General features: G+C 44.5%; 1 protein-coding gene across 4 annotated transcripts in view; it reads left to right on the top strand.

Annotated features, from left to right (window-relative positions):
* The window catches only part of vps13b (vacuolar protein sorting 13 homolog B), a 256,357-nt gene that overhangs the window by 43,288 nt on the left and 198,335 nt on the right, over positions 1 to 14,734 (top strand). For all 4 annotated transcript variants that reach the window (XR_003749954.1, XM_028981926.1, XM_028981927.1 and 1 more), the window contains exons 15-17: positions 56 to 250; positions 3,395 to 3,519; positions 12,575 to 12,759. Coding sequence is in view for 3 of the 4 variants with exons in the window: in XM_028981926.1 (XP_028837759.1) it covers positions 56 to 250; positions 3,395 to 3,519; positions 12,575 to 12,759 (505 nt within the window). In the remaining variant the exon portion in view is untranslated. The remainder of the gene's footprint in view (positions 1 to 55; positions 251 to 3,394; positions 3,520 to 12,574; positions 12,760 to 14,734) is intronic.

Below are 14,734 nucleotides of genomic sequence, written 5' to 3'. Positions count from 1 at the left end.
TGTTCACCCCCTTACTCACACTCATGGTGCCCCCCATTATATACTTTCATAACAGGCGGCTCCTGCCCAGACTGCTGCTCCTGTGTTTCAGCCAGTCAGGCCCCTGCCGTCAGTTCGCCTTCAGGTAGACAGAGTCAATCTGGAACATTCTGTGCCCATGTACGCGCCAGAGCTGGTCAGTGTCGTCAGCAGCCTCAGCCAGCCTTCTGACAACCTGTTGCACCACTGCTACGCACACTGTTACCTCAAGGTGAGTGAGACATGCACACACATCTAAAAAAAAAGGGTGTATTTATACGTTTTAAACTTCCGAAATGTTATGGTGCGTTGTTGTTCTCTGATGCATGTTTATTTTATAGTTACTGTATTAATAACAGGCAGATACTGAATAATAACTATGAGCTGTCTATGGTGCTGATTCTGCAGAGTTATAGGGCTAAACATGTTGTCACATGGCATGAGGGGATTAAAGCTACATAAATCATCCAGCCATTTTCAAGTATCATGAAAAATGAAGTGTGCTGTTATTAACTGAAATATAGGCAAGATATATCTGACATCTGATGAGAAAAGACTTGGGGGGGGGTCTTTGTACAGGGGTATAGCTGGTCTTGCATTAAATTACCTCTGACCTTACATCATCTTTTTGGTCAGTGGCAGACAGTGAGTGCACTGCATTGTAATTATACCATATCATATAGACCAGAAAAAGCACCATACAGTGGGAAGCTCTTTTTTACCCACTGCCATTACAGTTTTAGTTAAAACTATTAGCCGTTAGCTCTCATGATTTGCATTTATCTTTCACATTCCTTCTCTCCCCGCTCACTGGCACATTCCCCGGCCGTTCTAGTGCTTCAAAATGCAATTTCCACATTGAACTGCAAACTGCGCGGATAAGTCACGAGGAAACGCCCCGAGTGCATCCACCTCCATTAAAGAGGTGTTTCAGATCATCCACAGCAGTGTTGGACTCCTTCGAGTTCGAGCTGAAGGTGTTGCGTACGCAGCACAGCCCCGTTGACAGGCAAATTTGCCGCCTGTTGTCTAAAATTCATAACTGTGTTATTTGTTTTTGCAAAAGTTTCTGTATCCCAGTGATGGTGTGATGATCTGTTAGCGCTGAGCGAGCCAGTGAAATGGGAGTTTTGTTTTTGACGAATGCCTGGGTTACAACACTTGTGTTACATCAAAGGTTGCTGCTTGAATGTTTATTAAAATGTCCTTAAGTCCTCATATGGAACCTGTTGCTATAGAAACCACTGCTTGTAAAGGCCAAATGATTCTGATCGCTGGCTCGGTGTAGGAAATGTGTTTGTAACAGAACTGATGCTTTCCTGAGGGTCGGAGGGATGGTGTGCTGTTGTGAGGCCTAGTAGGCTGACCATGCTTATCAGGGGGTCACCATGGGGTCAGGGCTTAGCGCAAGAAAAAAAATTGGTCACCTTGATGGTCGCCAGTGGAAGCGCCTCTCCTCTAGCCTTTTCTCAGTTAGTGACAGGCCGGTGATAAGATATGAGGGCCCTGATAATCAGATGTCACCCACTAAGACTGGTGTTGATTCCATTTTCCAGGTGACCTTTCAGTCAGCTACTTGTTGACAGATGGCCTTGATGTCAAAAAAATATATAAAATACTGTGAGCCGAGCGCTTGTTTGCTGACACATCATGGCATGGCATTTAGTGATGGGCATTTTGTGGGGGGGTTGTGCATGAGCAGGGCTGATGTACATGTTGGAGAAAGTCTCACCTCAGTATCTCTCTCTGCTGTGCCTTCACCTCCTCTCTCCTGGGTCACAGGGTAGGACGGAGCCTCGTCCCGTCTCTCCGTCCTGTGGAGAACAGAGGAGGAACAGCGAGGCGAGGAAGAGTCTGGCTGTTAATGCAAACAGTCAGGCTGCTGCCCAGCGCTCCCTGGGGCTAAGAGGCTGATAGACGTCCACCTCCCTGTGAAGGACACGACCCTTTGAACTGCCTTTGAAGGCATGCAGATCGGAATCAGAGACTAAACCATGTCATGAAACAATCTCGATACAGAGAAGGGTTTCATACCAATATGTAGATTTTAAACAATTGAGAACAATATGATTGGTTGAGCATTATTGCACAATAGTGTCAGTGTCTTCCTTTGTTTCACACTTAAAACAAATAATGCTGCAACCAGATACCAGCAATTGTGAAATATATCACTATAGGAAAATGGTATTAATTTATTGATTTTGATACATCTCTAATTCTTCAGAATCCATGGCAATCCTTACAGAAAACCTTATTTTGGCAGGAATTATGCTGGGATAATACATAAAAAAATAGTCAGTCACCAAGTGATTTATTTACGTTTTAATTGTATTTTTTTGGTTTGTGTTGGTGCAGATATAACAGCTGAACAGACTTGTCAGTTGTTGGTTTCTTTCCTTCACTCGTCTGTCCAGCTTCGTGGGGTTTAAGTCTGGAGACTGTTCTGGCCACACCATGCTTGCATAGCTTGGACATTTTGGGTCAGCTGATGTCACATCCTTTCACCTACTTGGCGGCTCACAAAAATCCTGCGTGGTGATCTGAAGAGTTCGAGTTTTCGTTCATCTGTCCATAATACAGTTCATTGCATCTGGAGGACCTTAACAAATTTACATGACTTTCAGACACTGCTCTTATGGGAGCAGGCGCACTGCCACGATAAAAATTTTCAAATGCAGATGAATTAAGCTCTCTTCCAGCAGTCCTCTGGGTAATTAAATGAAAAATTAATTTGTGTAGTCAGGGAACATTCACGATGTCTTACCTCTGATTGGCCAATCATCTTGCCGCGGGTATGTGACAGCGCGCAGTAGTCGCCGCGGTTAGGCCGCAGGATTACTATCGGCTGCTACGTGGCCCTCGCTTTGCAGCTGGGTGCGCAGTTGCTGTTTTCACAGCTGCCCTGGGTCCTCGTTTAATGCTGCATATTAAAGATGTCCTGTGACTGCATGTCCCTCATTGCAGCACGAGCGCGTAAACAGACGGCAGCGATACTCCGGCTCGTCTGTGTGTGTAAGGAGGATGGCTAATTTGGTAATTACTGAAAGGCATGCGGTGAGATGAGGGCACCGTGTTTTGGTTGATTGGCCTTTTAGTCCTAAACTGTCTGTGAAACCGGTAGGATAACTTAAAGGGTGTTCAGCGTGTGTACCCAAGCATTTGGAAAGACCCGGTCTGCCCTGTACAAATATTTTCACACTTTGCTTACTCAGACAGATTTCCTTAATTTAATTAATCAGATGAACTTGAGGAGTCTGTCAAGTCAGCCTGAGCCACTAGAGGGTCGGAAGTGCGATGGATCTTGGGAACGCTCGGGAAATTGTGTGTTCAGATTCTTACTGAGACTCTCTTGTTGTTTTCTTTTTCCGTCCTGCAGGTGTTTGGGTTCCAGGCAGGCCTGACCTCCATGGACAGCGAGGGTAACTTCCTCCCCCTGACTCCCATCATCCCCTCCTTCAGCACCGCTGTGTATGGGAAGCTGCTCCAACTACATGCACACTGGTGAGTCCCGTTCCAGCATTGTCCTTCACTCTGTGCCAAGAGTCTGAGTTGTTGGTGGAAAAAGTGCAAGTTCATCACATTGCCCTCTGGCAATTTGCAGGTGTTTTATTTTTTTCAATAATTACATCAATTTAAATGTATAATGTCACAAATATTTCTGAATTGTTTCTACTCCTGAATATAAACAGAAGTATAATATTTTTATTACTTAAAGGAATGCATAGTACCTGCGATCTGTAGTGAAGAAAGATGTTGAATAGTGTGAATAAGGCAAATTCTACATTCTGCATCTTCCTTCACCTGAATTGGCTGATGGGCTAAATAGGCTGTGGTTATGCAGGCACCTCTCCTGGATCCTGCAAAATTATATGTTTTTTACAGTTAACCCTATGTTTGCATACGCGCAAACAGAAATAGAATTTTTATTTAAGTGTTTTCTATTCAAATGTTCCAGGGTTCAATGCGTAAGATCATCTGTAAATTAAGGCAAAACGAACAGTTTTTGCATTATCAATCACGAGCTAAAAATGACACGATGGTGGTCGCTGTAGTCAGTGTCTTTGTGTTGATGTTTGTTCCTTCAAAGCCAGTCTGGCCTTCAGGGCAGGCTGAGATTTCCCATCTCCTGCACAGGCCAGCTCTGAATGACTCCCGCCACGCCATGGCAGAGCCCAATCTATGACTACTGTCTGTGATTGGCCTCCGGGAACTTCGCCATGCCCATCGGCATGAAGACTGTCACCAAATCAGGAAGCGCACAGCGTCTGCCGCAGCCACTAAAACATGTGTTGTGAGGATATTCTCTCAAATGGAAGAGTGGGGAGCCCATTGGGCCACACTTTTGCTTGTGCAATGAAAGAAAGGCTTTTGTGGGCAGCGCCATGTGGGATTTCTTTCACTGTGATGGATTAGCATGTGAGGAAAACAGCAAAAAAAAAAAAAAAAAAAAAAAAAAGGAGGAGGAGTGGGGTGGAGTCTGGTTGTAGAACTTCAGCAGGTCCCCCCCCACCCCCCGACTCCAGATAATTACAGAAGAATTCAGCAAACACGAAACATTTGCCTGTTTTATTTCTCCTCTTCCCCCTTCTTCTTCTGCCAGCTATGCGGCCAGCATCGCTGGTATTTTTAAGGAGTCTTTCTGAAAAGGGAGTTAATATGAGGGAAATAGGTGTTTGTGTCAGCCGCCGGGTCACCGGGAATACTGTAGAGATAAAAGCACCCGACTTTAGGTAACATCTGGGAGCCCTTCGTGAACAAACACACAGACGTCAGTCTCTGTCTCTCTAAGTCTCTCTCTCTCTCTCTCTCTCTCTCTCACTGACACACACACACACACACACACACACACACTACTTTTCTCTAAGGACGCCTGTAAAGCAGAGCGTATAAAATGCTTGCTTGGGAATTGATTTTGCTCAATTAGTTTGGATTTAAACATGTCAGATGGGCATATGGTTTTGACTTTTCTACACACACTACTCTCTCTCTCTCGCTCCTCGCCCTCTTCACTCTTTTACACACACATACGCATGCTCAGCTACCCCTTATCCATGCTCTGCTCCTAATAAGAGCCTTGCTTTGTGTATGATGTATGGGCCGGGGCGGCCAGCGCTGCCTCTGAGCAGAGTGAATTCAGATGTCAAACGGATGTTATTTTTCTTTCTGACAATCGCTGTGTTTCTTGTCTCCTAGACAATCAAGATCAGGGTCCTTCTGTTGTTGCCCTTCACTGAAAGTAATATCAGTAACAGGCCGAAAAGAAGCCTTCTGTGCGCACTGCACCCATTTTTTATTTTTATTTTTTGACAGACTGTGGATGTAAGTTGAAGGGATCAGACTTTAAAAAAAAAAAAAAAAAAAAAAAAATGTTTTTTTTTTTTTTTTTTTGGTGTGGGGTTATTGTCTATGACGAGCACGTGAAGAATGCTGGTGTTGTGTGAAGTATGCCTGGAGTTCCGCTTCTGCCGTTTTAAAGGATTATATATTTTTTCACCTTATCGCCGCCATCTCATTTCTTCACCTCACTTCAATTTAGCGCTTCTTTAAGCTGCCAGCGCTGACGTCCGACTCGTTGACAGCTCCTTAGATGCCTTCAGCGAGCTCCGCTGTTGACCTCTGGCTAGTATTGAGGCTATTTTTAAAACCCCCGACATACAGCATATACCTATGTGTTTCCTTTTCAAAACACGACATAAAAGAGAGCCCTGCTCATTGTTTCTCTTCCTGCAGTTTCACACTTGACCCCCGTGACTAAACCGCTCCGTTTCGGCCGCGTTCCGTACCCCCTGACCTCGGCCGAAGCTTCCTTGCAGACGGCCGTCAGCGCGATCTGACCGTTAGTAGTTTGAAGAATGATGACAAACTGGTCTGACAGAGAGAGAGCGAGAGAGTGACCCCCCTTTCCCCCTCGGAGGGATGAATGTGAGGGTCTCGTTCGGAGTGACAAGCAGCCGTTGGATCAACAGAGAGCCTGGCAGGTGGTAATGTTTAATTTTAATTTATTTATGTTTGTCTTGGGAACCTTTTCATGTGTGACGCAACCCTCTTGGAGATGTCATGTTCTTGCGGCTTAGGTATGTGATTCTCCCAGCTCTGCTTCACGGAGCGGCGGTGTGGGGGCTGTGTCCTTCACACACACACACACACACACACACACACACACACACACACTCTTACTTTAAGTTGCCTTGTCAATCTCCAGCTTTGTTATGCAGATTCCAGTATCAACTTTTCCATGAGTAAGAGGGAAAGTATAAACCTAGAAACCTCTGGATTCACCATTAGACACATGATGAAGGCCTGGGTAATGAAGAGAGAGCGTGGACCATGATGTCATCATGGCCACCTTGCTTTGCACCAGGTATCCCAGTGACTTGAACGGATTTGTTCGCCTGGCAGGCCGCAGCAGGTCCATGTTCGACTCTGTTCCGCCACATGAAAGGAAACCCCACTCTCTACGTTCATACGCGCACAGACATTCTGCCGTCCTTTTCGTAACGTTGTGTGTGTGTGTGTGTGTGTGTGTCAGAGGAGGTTCATAGGGCCTTCGTGAAACCTAGGCTCCACATGGAGAGTGGGCTCCCGCTGGGATAGCAGGGCTTGAGTTCAGCGTGGCTGTGGCTAATGTGTCACTCACAGTATGTGACTGCCGTTGTTAAACAGTAAACTCGGGCCAATCGAGGGGGAGACAGAAGAGGATTTTTTTTTTTTTAAGTTATTTTTTAGAAGCTGGGAAAATTTGTCACTGTCATATAGTGGAAAACACTCCATTAGTTAACTTTTCTTGGACTTGGGAGAGAGAGAGGGGGGGGGGGGGGGGGGGGGGGGTGTCTTTTTTTTTTTTTTTTTTTTTTTTTTTTTTGTGTCCTTATTTTTGATTATGTATGGCCATGTTCTAGTGTCAATTTCATAAGGAAAAACTTCAGACAGAGGCAGCTAAACAGAAAAGGTAGTTCTTTTTCACATCTGTAATTATCTGCTCATGGCCCGCACACACACGCAGAAAGCCAGAGTCCCATTAAATGAACTTTCACTCTCAGTGAATTAGAGTGCAGCTGAGAGGCATCAGGCTCTACTTAGCCGTAATGAAAGGCAGTGCATGAGGCCGGCCGACTTCACAGGCGTCCCGCCGCGACTCCCAATTGGGCTGGCTGTTAAACCTGTTATCCCGGATAAAATGGGCGCCCTTAAAAAGAGCGAGAAGCGGGGGCGGGGTTAGCTTGCAGGGGGACACCTGTATCGGTCACACCCTTCACAGGCCTCGCTAACGTTTCTCTTGAGGTCCCACCTGACTGTGACATGTGGCCGGCCGCCCCCCCCAACTTACCACCAGTCCAATCGGAGTGCAGTAGGTCACATCACAGACCATAATTCAGTCTTGATGTGGCGTGTGCCCCCCCCACCCCAGTTTATAACTGCTGCGTATGTTAGATATTTGCGTAGAACGATGCAGGTGCTTTTCATACCCTCGCAGGCAGGGGGGTGATGGGTGGCTTTAAGATTCCTGCATGTTGTTTAAATTACTCCCAGTGCACTGAGCCCTTGCCAGGCACATGGCTGAACCGAACCTTAAACTCTGAATTAAACATGACTTGGGAGCTCTAAACAATGGAGCAAGAAATGGCACCTGTGGATTTCTGCTGAAAACAATAATTTGATGAAGTTGTGTGAAATTCTTTGCCAATCAGCACAGAGACAAATTTAGCAGGCATTCGTTTAGAGGGGTCACTGGGTCGTGGCGCTGTAAGAATAACCTGATTATAAGTGTATAAAAGGCATCCCTGGGGTCCTGTTGAAAGTTAGAACGGGGGGCCGTCTAGACTGGTAGTTAGTGGAAGATTTATTTAGCTTCGTGAGTGGCTGCTGTAGAGGCTGTCAGCCGAGCCGCACTGCCTCATTACGCCTCGCTTACACAGCGGCGCCGCTCCTGTTCTATGTCACCCAGCTGAGCCAATCCAGTGCCGGGGATTTGAACTGCTCTGCTCCTATAGGAAGGCAGGAATCAGTGGCAGGCATATGAGTGGACTCACAGTCTACCAAACTCTACCAGCCATGTTGTACTCAACCAGTATTTGTATTTCACTCCTTGTGAAGGAATTCAGAAAGGATTGTGTTAATGCTGATGATATAAAGATTATTAGACTTTTAATTACATGATTTAATGATTGCTTTTAAAGAATTAAAAAAGATATTTTGGAAGTTTCTTGGTTTAGTCATTTCACTTCATGTGTATATATGTAATTACCTTTCCTTAAGACATTTTTAATGTCTATTATTTCAGTCATTATTTGTATGGTGTCTGTGGTTAATGTAGTGTGTCTGGTTAACGGGCAATGCATCTTGGTCGACAAGTAAAACGTTTCTGGCGGGGATTGGGGAGGCTGATCTGTTCGGGAACACCTGCAAGCTCCTGGCATGATGATGGTCTGAGTGCCGTTATTTTCTCGCCATTTGCCATATAGCTGGTGGGCTTTCTTACATTATTTTGGAAAGAGTGAGTGAATAGTTTTTGGTACGGTGCAGGAAATGAGTAATTACAAAAATGCAGCAGTAGGGTCCAAACCGGCACACGGGGACTCTACGTAAACCATTAGGCCCAGCTGCTCTTTGTGATAGCCTCCCAGTACAGTGGGAGGTGGTGCATTCAGAAGAATGAGGAGCTGTTCAACTGTTCGCCGCTGGACCAGTTCTGTAGCGGTGTGCTATAATATTCCCACAGTTGTATGTTGGGGATTTGCCTGTGTATTTATACACACATAATGCAAATCCTCACATCAAACACGCTGGTAAGGAGCGTGAATGTGTGTAAAGGCATAATTAAGTGGCATTGCCTGGCTATCCTCACTGCCACTTTTCCACTGCTGTTACAATGCAGTCCGATTGCCCCTTTAATTAAGACAAATGCACTTTTGTCCACAGAAGCACAATTCTTGTTTAATTCCATTTGCTCTGGCCTCAATCCATAATGGCCCTCTTTATCCATACTCCTATGGGTAGGTAGGGTGTACTTCTATTCAGTTATTCTGCTCCACAGAGTTAACTCTGCCTTTTATCTACCTTTCTTTTCCATCACCTTTCACTGTGTTTCTCCCAATGACTTCTCTCTTTATTGTTTTTAAAGAATGCCTTCAGCTAGTGTGGTGAGGTTTAGTTTCTCAAGCTCTGAGCAACCTCTCCACATTTGTGCCATTCAAAAAAATAGAAAAAAACGTGCTACTTTCTGTGTTTGCGTGGCAACTGAGACCTGTTTTATAGATAAAAGTGTACTAACCCACTGTAGAATATAAAAACTATATAAATGCTGCAGTCAGTGGAGTCAGGTTAAGTAAGCAGGGCACCACCGTGTTGTAAAATGCTCTGGATATGTGCCCTCCTACAGTTGGAAAGTTGGCCAGTGCCAGCGCTTGGTCCAGACCAGCGCCAAGCTATTCACTTCAGCTGCTGGAGAAGTGCAGTGGAACGGCTACTCTGGCAGAAAACCTCTCATTTTTGCAAAGTGAAACATCAGGCTTGGTTTTTTTTTTTTGGATTCCTCTCATTCTGAAATCACCTTTACTTTACTTTACTTTGCAGAGGCTTTTATCCAAAGTGTGTGCATGTGCGTGTGTAAGTGTTAGATTCATCTGAAATACTTTTTGAATAAGCGTGTTTTCAACTGCTTCTTAAAGGTGGTAGTAGTCTCAGTTAGTCGAATGGACACCTCTTGTAACTAGATTGTTTTTCGAATTAAAAATCTTCTTATTTGCCTCTGGGTGCTGCAAAGTTAAAACAATAGGCAGATGCTGAGAAGCATGATGCTTAACAATAAAGAACCATGCAGACATATTTGAATGATTTCCCATCAATCTCTTGCTCTCAGGCTCTCTGTTCTCATTGCCACGTGTTGGTTGTTGTTTGACGTGCATTCTATGCTCCATAACAAATGCAGGTGCACAATTAAAAGTTTGTAGACGGCAACACACACTCGATGGCTCTCCTGAACAAAATTTAAAAAAAAAAGTGAAGGAAAAAAAGATGGTTCGATCCCCAGCAAAACTTTTATCCCTTGCCAGCCCCCCTTGAAGTGGCTTCAGACTCACATTTGCTGCGCATGTGGCATGTCTTTGTCGTCAGTCTGTGCACTGTTCTCAAACGGCTTTTGTTTGAGGGCTAGGATTGCGCTCGCAGTGCTGAGAAACTCACTGACGGATGTGTAATGTGTATAGATGCCGTTTAGGAGCAGATGAAAGAGAAACACTGGGAGTTGGGGGGTTTAAGAGAGTAATTGCAGTTCAGAAATGTCCCAGAGGGTAATAAAAGGAGACCAAGTCAGACAGAACCCAGGAAAAAAACATGACAGCCTCAGAAAGAAGTGCACAACATAATAAACTGCCCATTAAAACTACTCTCATTCTATACTAGCTTTTATTAATTTAACGGAACTAAACACGATACCAATTTACTGTTGACTTTTCTTTGATTTGATTTTGTTGGACAAAAAACCTTCTCATCGCCTTTTGAACCAGTGAATGTGACATTCCAGGCAGTGGTGGTCTAGCGGGAAAGGAAGCGGACCCAGAATTTGGAAGCTTGGAATTTGGAAGATCCTGAACCGCCAAGGTGCCGAATGCAGAGGACACATATTGTTGTCTGTATCACAATGACAATCACTTCACTTTCACTGATTCCAACAGTCTGATCCTTTGTGGCATATAGTGTTTGCGGTATATATGTCTTTTTTTGTAATTACCTATTAATGTAAAATGACATTTATGTATTTTTATGTATGTATGCTATATAGAATACAGCTTACTCCATTAAGTCATTTTAGCCAACTCGACTCGGCAAACATGAACTTCTGGTCTTGTTTGATTCGCTGTTTGTAAATTTATTTTGGTGATTGGTGAAAGTGTTTCACATGTTGTGAATTTGTTTTATTAAACTTTTAAAAAAAAATTATGAAATGTTCATTTGATTTGCAAATCTCAGCCACTGTTGTCAGGTGATTCGTTTTAATTATTGCAAGATAGATGTGGAAATGGATGCTGACGAGGTGAAACGGAGGCAGCTCATTTAATTTCCCTTTATCTAGAGCTTGTAGCGCAAGCAAAAGAAAACACAGACAGGATGGGGCTTTATTGAGACATACTGTATGTCATTATGGACTATATTAGTAATAAATGTTGTTGTTGTTGCTTTAGTGAGAAAAGGTGTATAACGAAATCTTATGTAGGGCTGGTAGTAGCCAGGCTATCAACGACATAGGTCCAAATGGCATTTACTTGTTGAAAGACACAGGCCGGTCAGGGTGTGTGATTGTGGTGTAGGAATGGTATCTAATGTTACCCAACATGCTGCTCTGCATTCAGTCATGTATTGAGGTTTTTTTTTTTTTTTAGTTTTACTGCAGGCAAGATAAGTTATGCTCCGAAAATCTAAACCGAGAGGGCAAGAGGGGGGACAGTTTGCCATCAGACAGCTTATGTCACTCGCCAAAACCACCCAGGAGCACAACAAAAAGAAGATAGTGAGACACCACTGCCAAGCTAAATGCTTGCAGAGCCACCCCAGAGCCAGGGACATTCCTCCTAGTCAGAGTGGAACACAAGGGGCTACGTCATTGAGCAAAGCACAGCATTTCCATGCATTTAGCACCATAGGAAACCATTTAGTTTTTTTGGAATTTTCTTGGATGTCCCCAGATTCCTGTCTGTGCATGACTCCATAGAGAACAGCAGTCAACCAAGACAAAACAAGTGTTTTGATTGATGTGACAAATGTTTAGACTATTGACTATTTCTGAAGTCTGGGTTCAGGAGTATTTCCAGTCTGCTTTGGCGCTGGAAGTGAGGTTTGGTGGTGGGACGGGTCATGGCATACTTTCCAGGATTCTCCTACAGCTTTGGACTCCGGACATCCCCCAGAGACAGAAAATGGGCACTTGTTCAGCCACTCACCAGTGAATATGGAGTAAATTTGTTGTCGGGAGGTGAAAGATATATGATGACGCTGTCCGGTGGGATGCTGAGTGACAGTTCTGTTGGAGCGCAGGCCGGATGGTTCTGTTACCTCATCCTCCAGACTGCCTGCTGGCCGAGTCCAACAATTACTACAGATGAGATGTTAAACGGTGTGGTATTATTTTTCACGGTCGGGGTTTCTGTGATGTACTTCTGTGCACATTAATCATGATAGCAGTTCTGACGCAGAGACAAGAGAGGGTCTTTCCTATCCGCAAACGTTTTTGGGAGGCGGGGGCGATGCTGCCATAGGCCAAGAGAAACACGTGCAATTGTTGGCTTGCTTTTTCAGTCGGACGTGTTGTTTTTTCATCACGGTGACGACTTCTTTGTAATGCTGTGAAGCATGTGTACGTGTGCGTGTGATGCATATATGTTTTTTGCCAGGCAGCATGATGAATGGGTTAGTTGAGCTTAATTGCTGAATGCTGCTTACAAAGCTCTAATTATTATCATTATGCCCTCGCAGCAATAATTCACAAAATTTGGCCTGCGCTGTTGTGTAATGCGTGTCCCTTGCAGTGTGCGTAACATCATTCATCTGTCTTTCCGTACAGGAATGCAAGGTCCTCTGTTCCCGTCACTGAGTGCATTTTTGAGCTGCCCCACTTCACACTGCAGGCCACCAGGGCCCAGACTCTGCTGCTGCAGGCCATCTGCCAGAGCTGGACACACAGTTTGGGCAACGGGGCCACCCCAGGGGTCAGTGAGAAGCTGCTCAGTGAGGTCTACAAAACCTCAGGTAACCTTGGCTCTCTGTTTGCATCTGTGTGTGTGTGTGTGTGTGTGTGTGTGTGTGTGTGTGTGTGTGTGTGTGTGTCCATCTTTGTGGGATTATTTATTTGGGACCATGCGACAACAGACAGTAGTTCTAGTCCAAGATAGGGCTTGTACACTAGTGTGAAATAACTTTACATATCAGGATTTACATATTTTCTGTAAAATTGGCTCCTCCCATTATAAATATAATGCTTTCTGGGTGAGTAATAATTACTCACCTAACAAAAATGTTAGGTAGATGCAGATAGCTAGGTGTATATTGTTCATATTTATTGTGTACGCTAGTGAACAAGCACTTTGTGTGAGACCATTACAGACGGCTTACGTCTGTATGTTGGTTTCAGGCAGAAAGTAGTGCCCATAATGGTCTTTCTCCATTAAGAAGTCTCCAGGCTCGCCACCAATGTTTGTTTTTCCTCACGCTGAAGTCAATCTTTGTCCATCGCCATCTAATAAATCATACGCAAAATGGATATTCTGCGGATTTCCTCCACCCCCCATTATTTTTCATTTTTTCTTTATTTCTTTTTCTCGCCAATGCTAAGACACGGCATGCCAGCCTGGTGGCAAAATTACTTGCAGACGTTGAGTGAACCCCAGGAGAGTAGGATTGGGCGTAGGACCTGCGGCCTCACTCAGACGAACGCTCCCTCCGTTTAATGTCCCATGTCTTCCAGGACTCCTTAATGGTCAAATAATAAATTTGACCCCGTTTTTTTTTTTAAGGGGTAACAGGGGCGCGTGCATTCAATAAAACAGTAGCGTTTCACATGTCGGTAGCATATGGACAGTTCTCTGGAGGCCTCGGGGTTTTTCCAGCTCATTAGGATCATGTTGTTGGGTATGCCGTCAACAGGGTGCCCGGCCAAAGCTACCTTTCTCTGTCGCTGTGTGGTTGCCAAATTATTAAAGCCGTCTCCCGTGGAGTGAACTCAAATATTCCTCTCGCTCGGCCTCTGGAGCCAGTGAGAATAGCAACATTGAGAAACATTTATACATCTGGTTCTGCTGCTGGGAGGTCTGAAAAAGAATGAGTGAAAGGACGGATATAAAAAAATCTAGCCTCCCTCGAGCAGGTTAGTAATGTGCAAGGAAGGACAAAAACTGCAATTAGTCCAATATAAACAATGTTTTGAAATTTGTGCAGAAATAATAATAAAAAAAAAAACTTTTCCCCTTATCTGATTATTTTTATATTCCGTAAAATCTAAAAATGCAGACATCAGCTTTCTCAGATCCAACATGTTGACGTCAGCTTATGGTCTGGGATGTGTACGTCTAGGTTTATTTCAGTTTAAATGTATTTAAAACTAATTTAGAAGGCACAGCTCACGTATAACACTTGTTACAATAGACACAACATATGACACAGAATAAAATCATGTAAATTTGATTCAGTCTATGTGTGTGCTAATGGTCAACTTTGGTATTTGGGGACCCCGGCCTGCACAGTGAGGCCTGGCTGAATAGTTTTGGTTGCTGTGGCGAGTGCGGTCATGTCCACAGCGTAACGTCATGATGTGTCCTGGCCCCTCTTGCTTGGTTTTGCCTCCCGCTAGCTCCACTTGCAGTGGGGCACAGAGCCAGGGGAAACAGACAAAAAAAAAAACGACACACACACACACACACACACACACACACACACACACACACACACACACACACACACACACACACACACACACATATTGCTGCTGCTGAAGGCCTGCCCACGAAAAGCACTGTTCATTACTTTTACAGGCTTTAAAAGCTGTCCAGATTTAAAACGTGGGGACTATTTTTAAGGGACATCGAGCCTATTAACGTTAAGTTGCTCTCAGGCTCCTGAACAGTAAAAGTGTTTGCGGTGGGCTGACTCGGTTTCCCCTGCCACGTCTTGCCCGAGTTTCATTGTTTCTGGGGCCGCAGTAGGCTCTTTGAAGACCACATACGGCAGA

The sequence above is a fragment of the Denticeps clupeoides genome, chromosome 5 (assembly GCF_900700375.1).
Source record: "Denticeps clupeoides chromosome 5, fDenClu1.1, whole genome shotgun sequence".
Lineage (NCBI taxonomy): Eukaryota > Metazoa > Chordata > Actinopteri > Clupeiformes > Denticipitidae > Denticeps > Denticeps clupeoides.
This window is presented reverse-complemented; position numbering and strand designations above follow the sequence as displayed.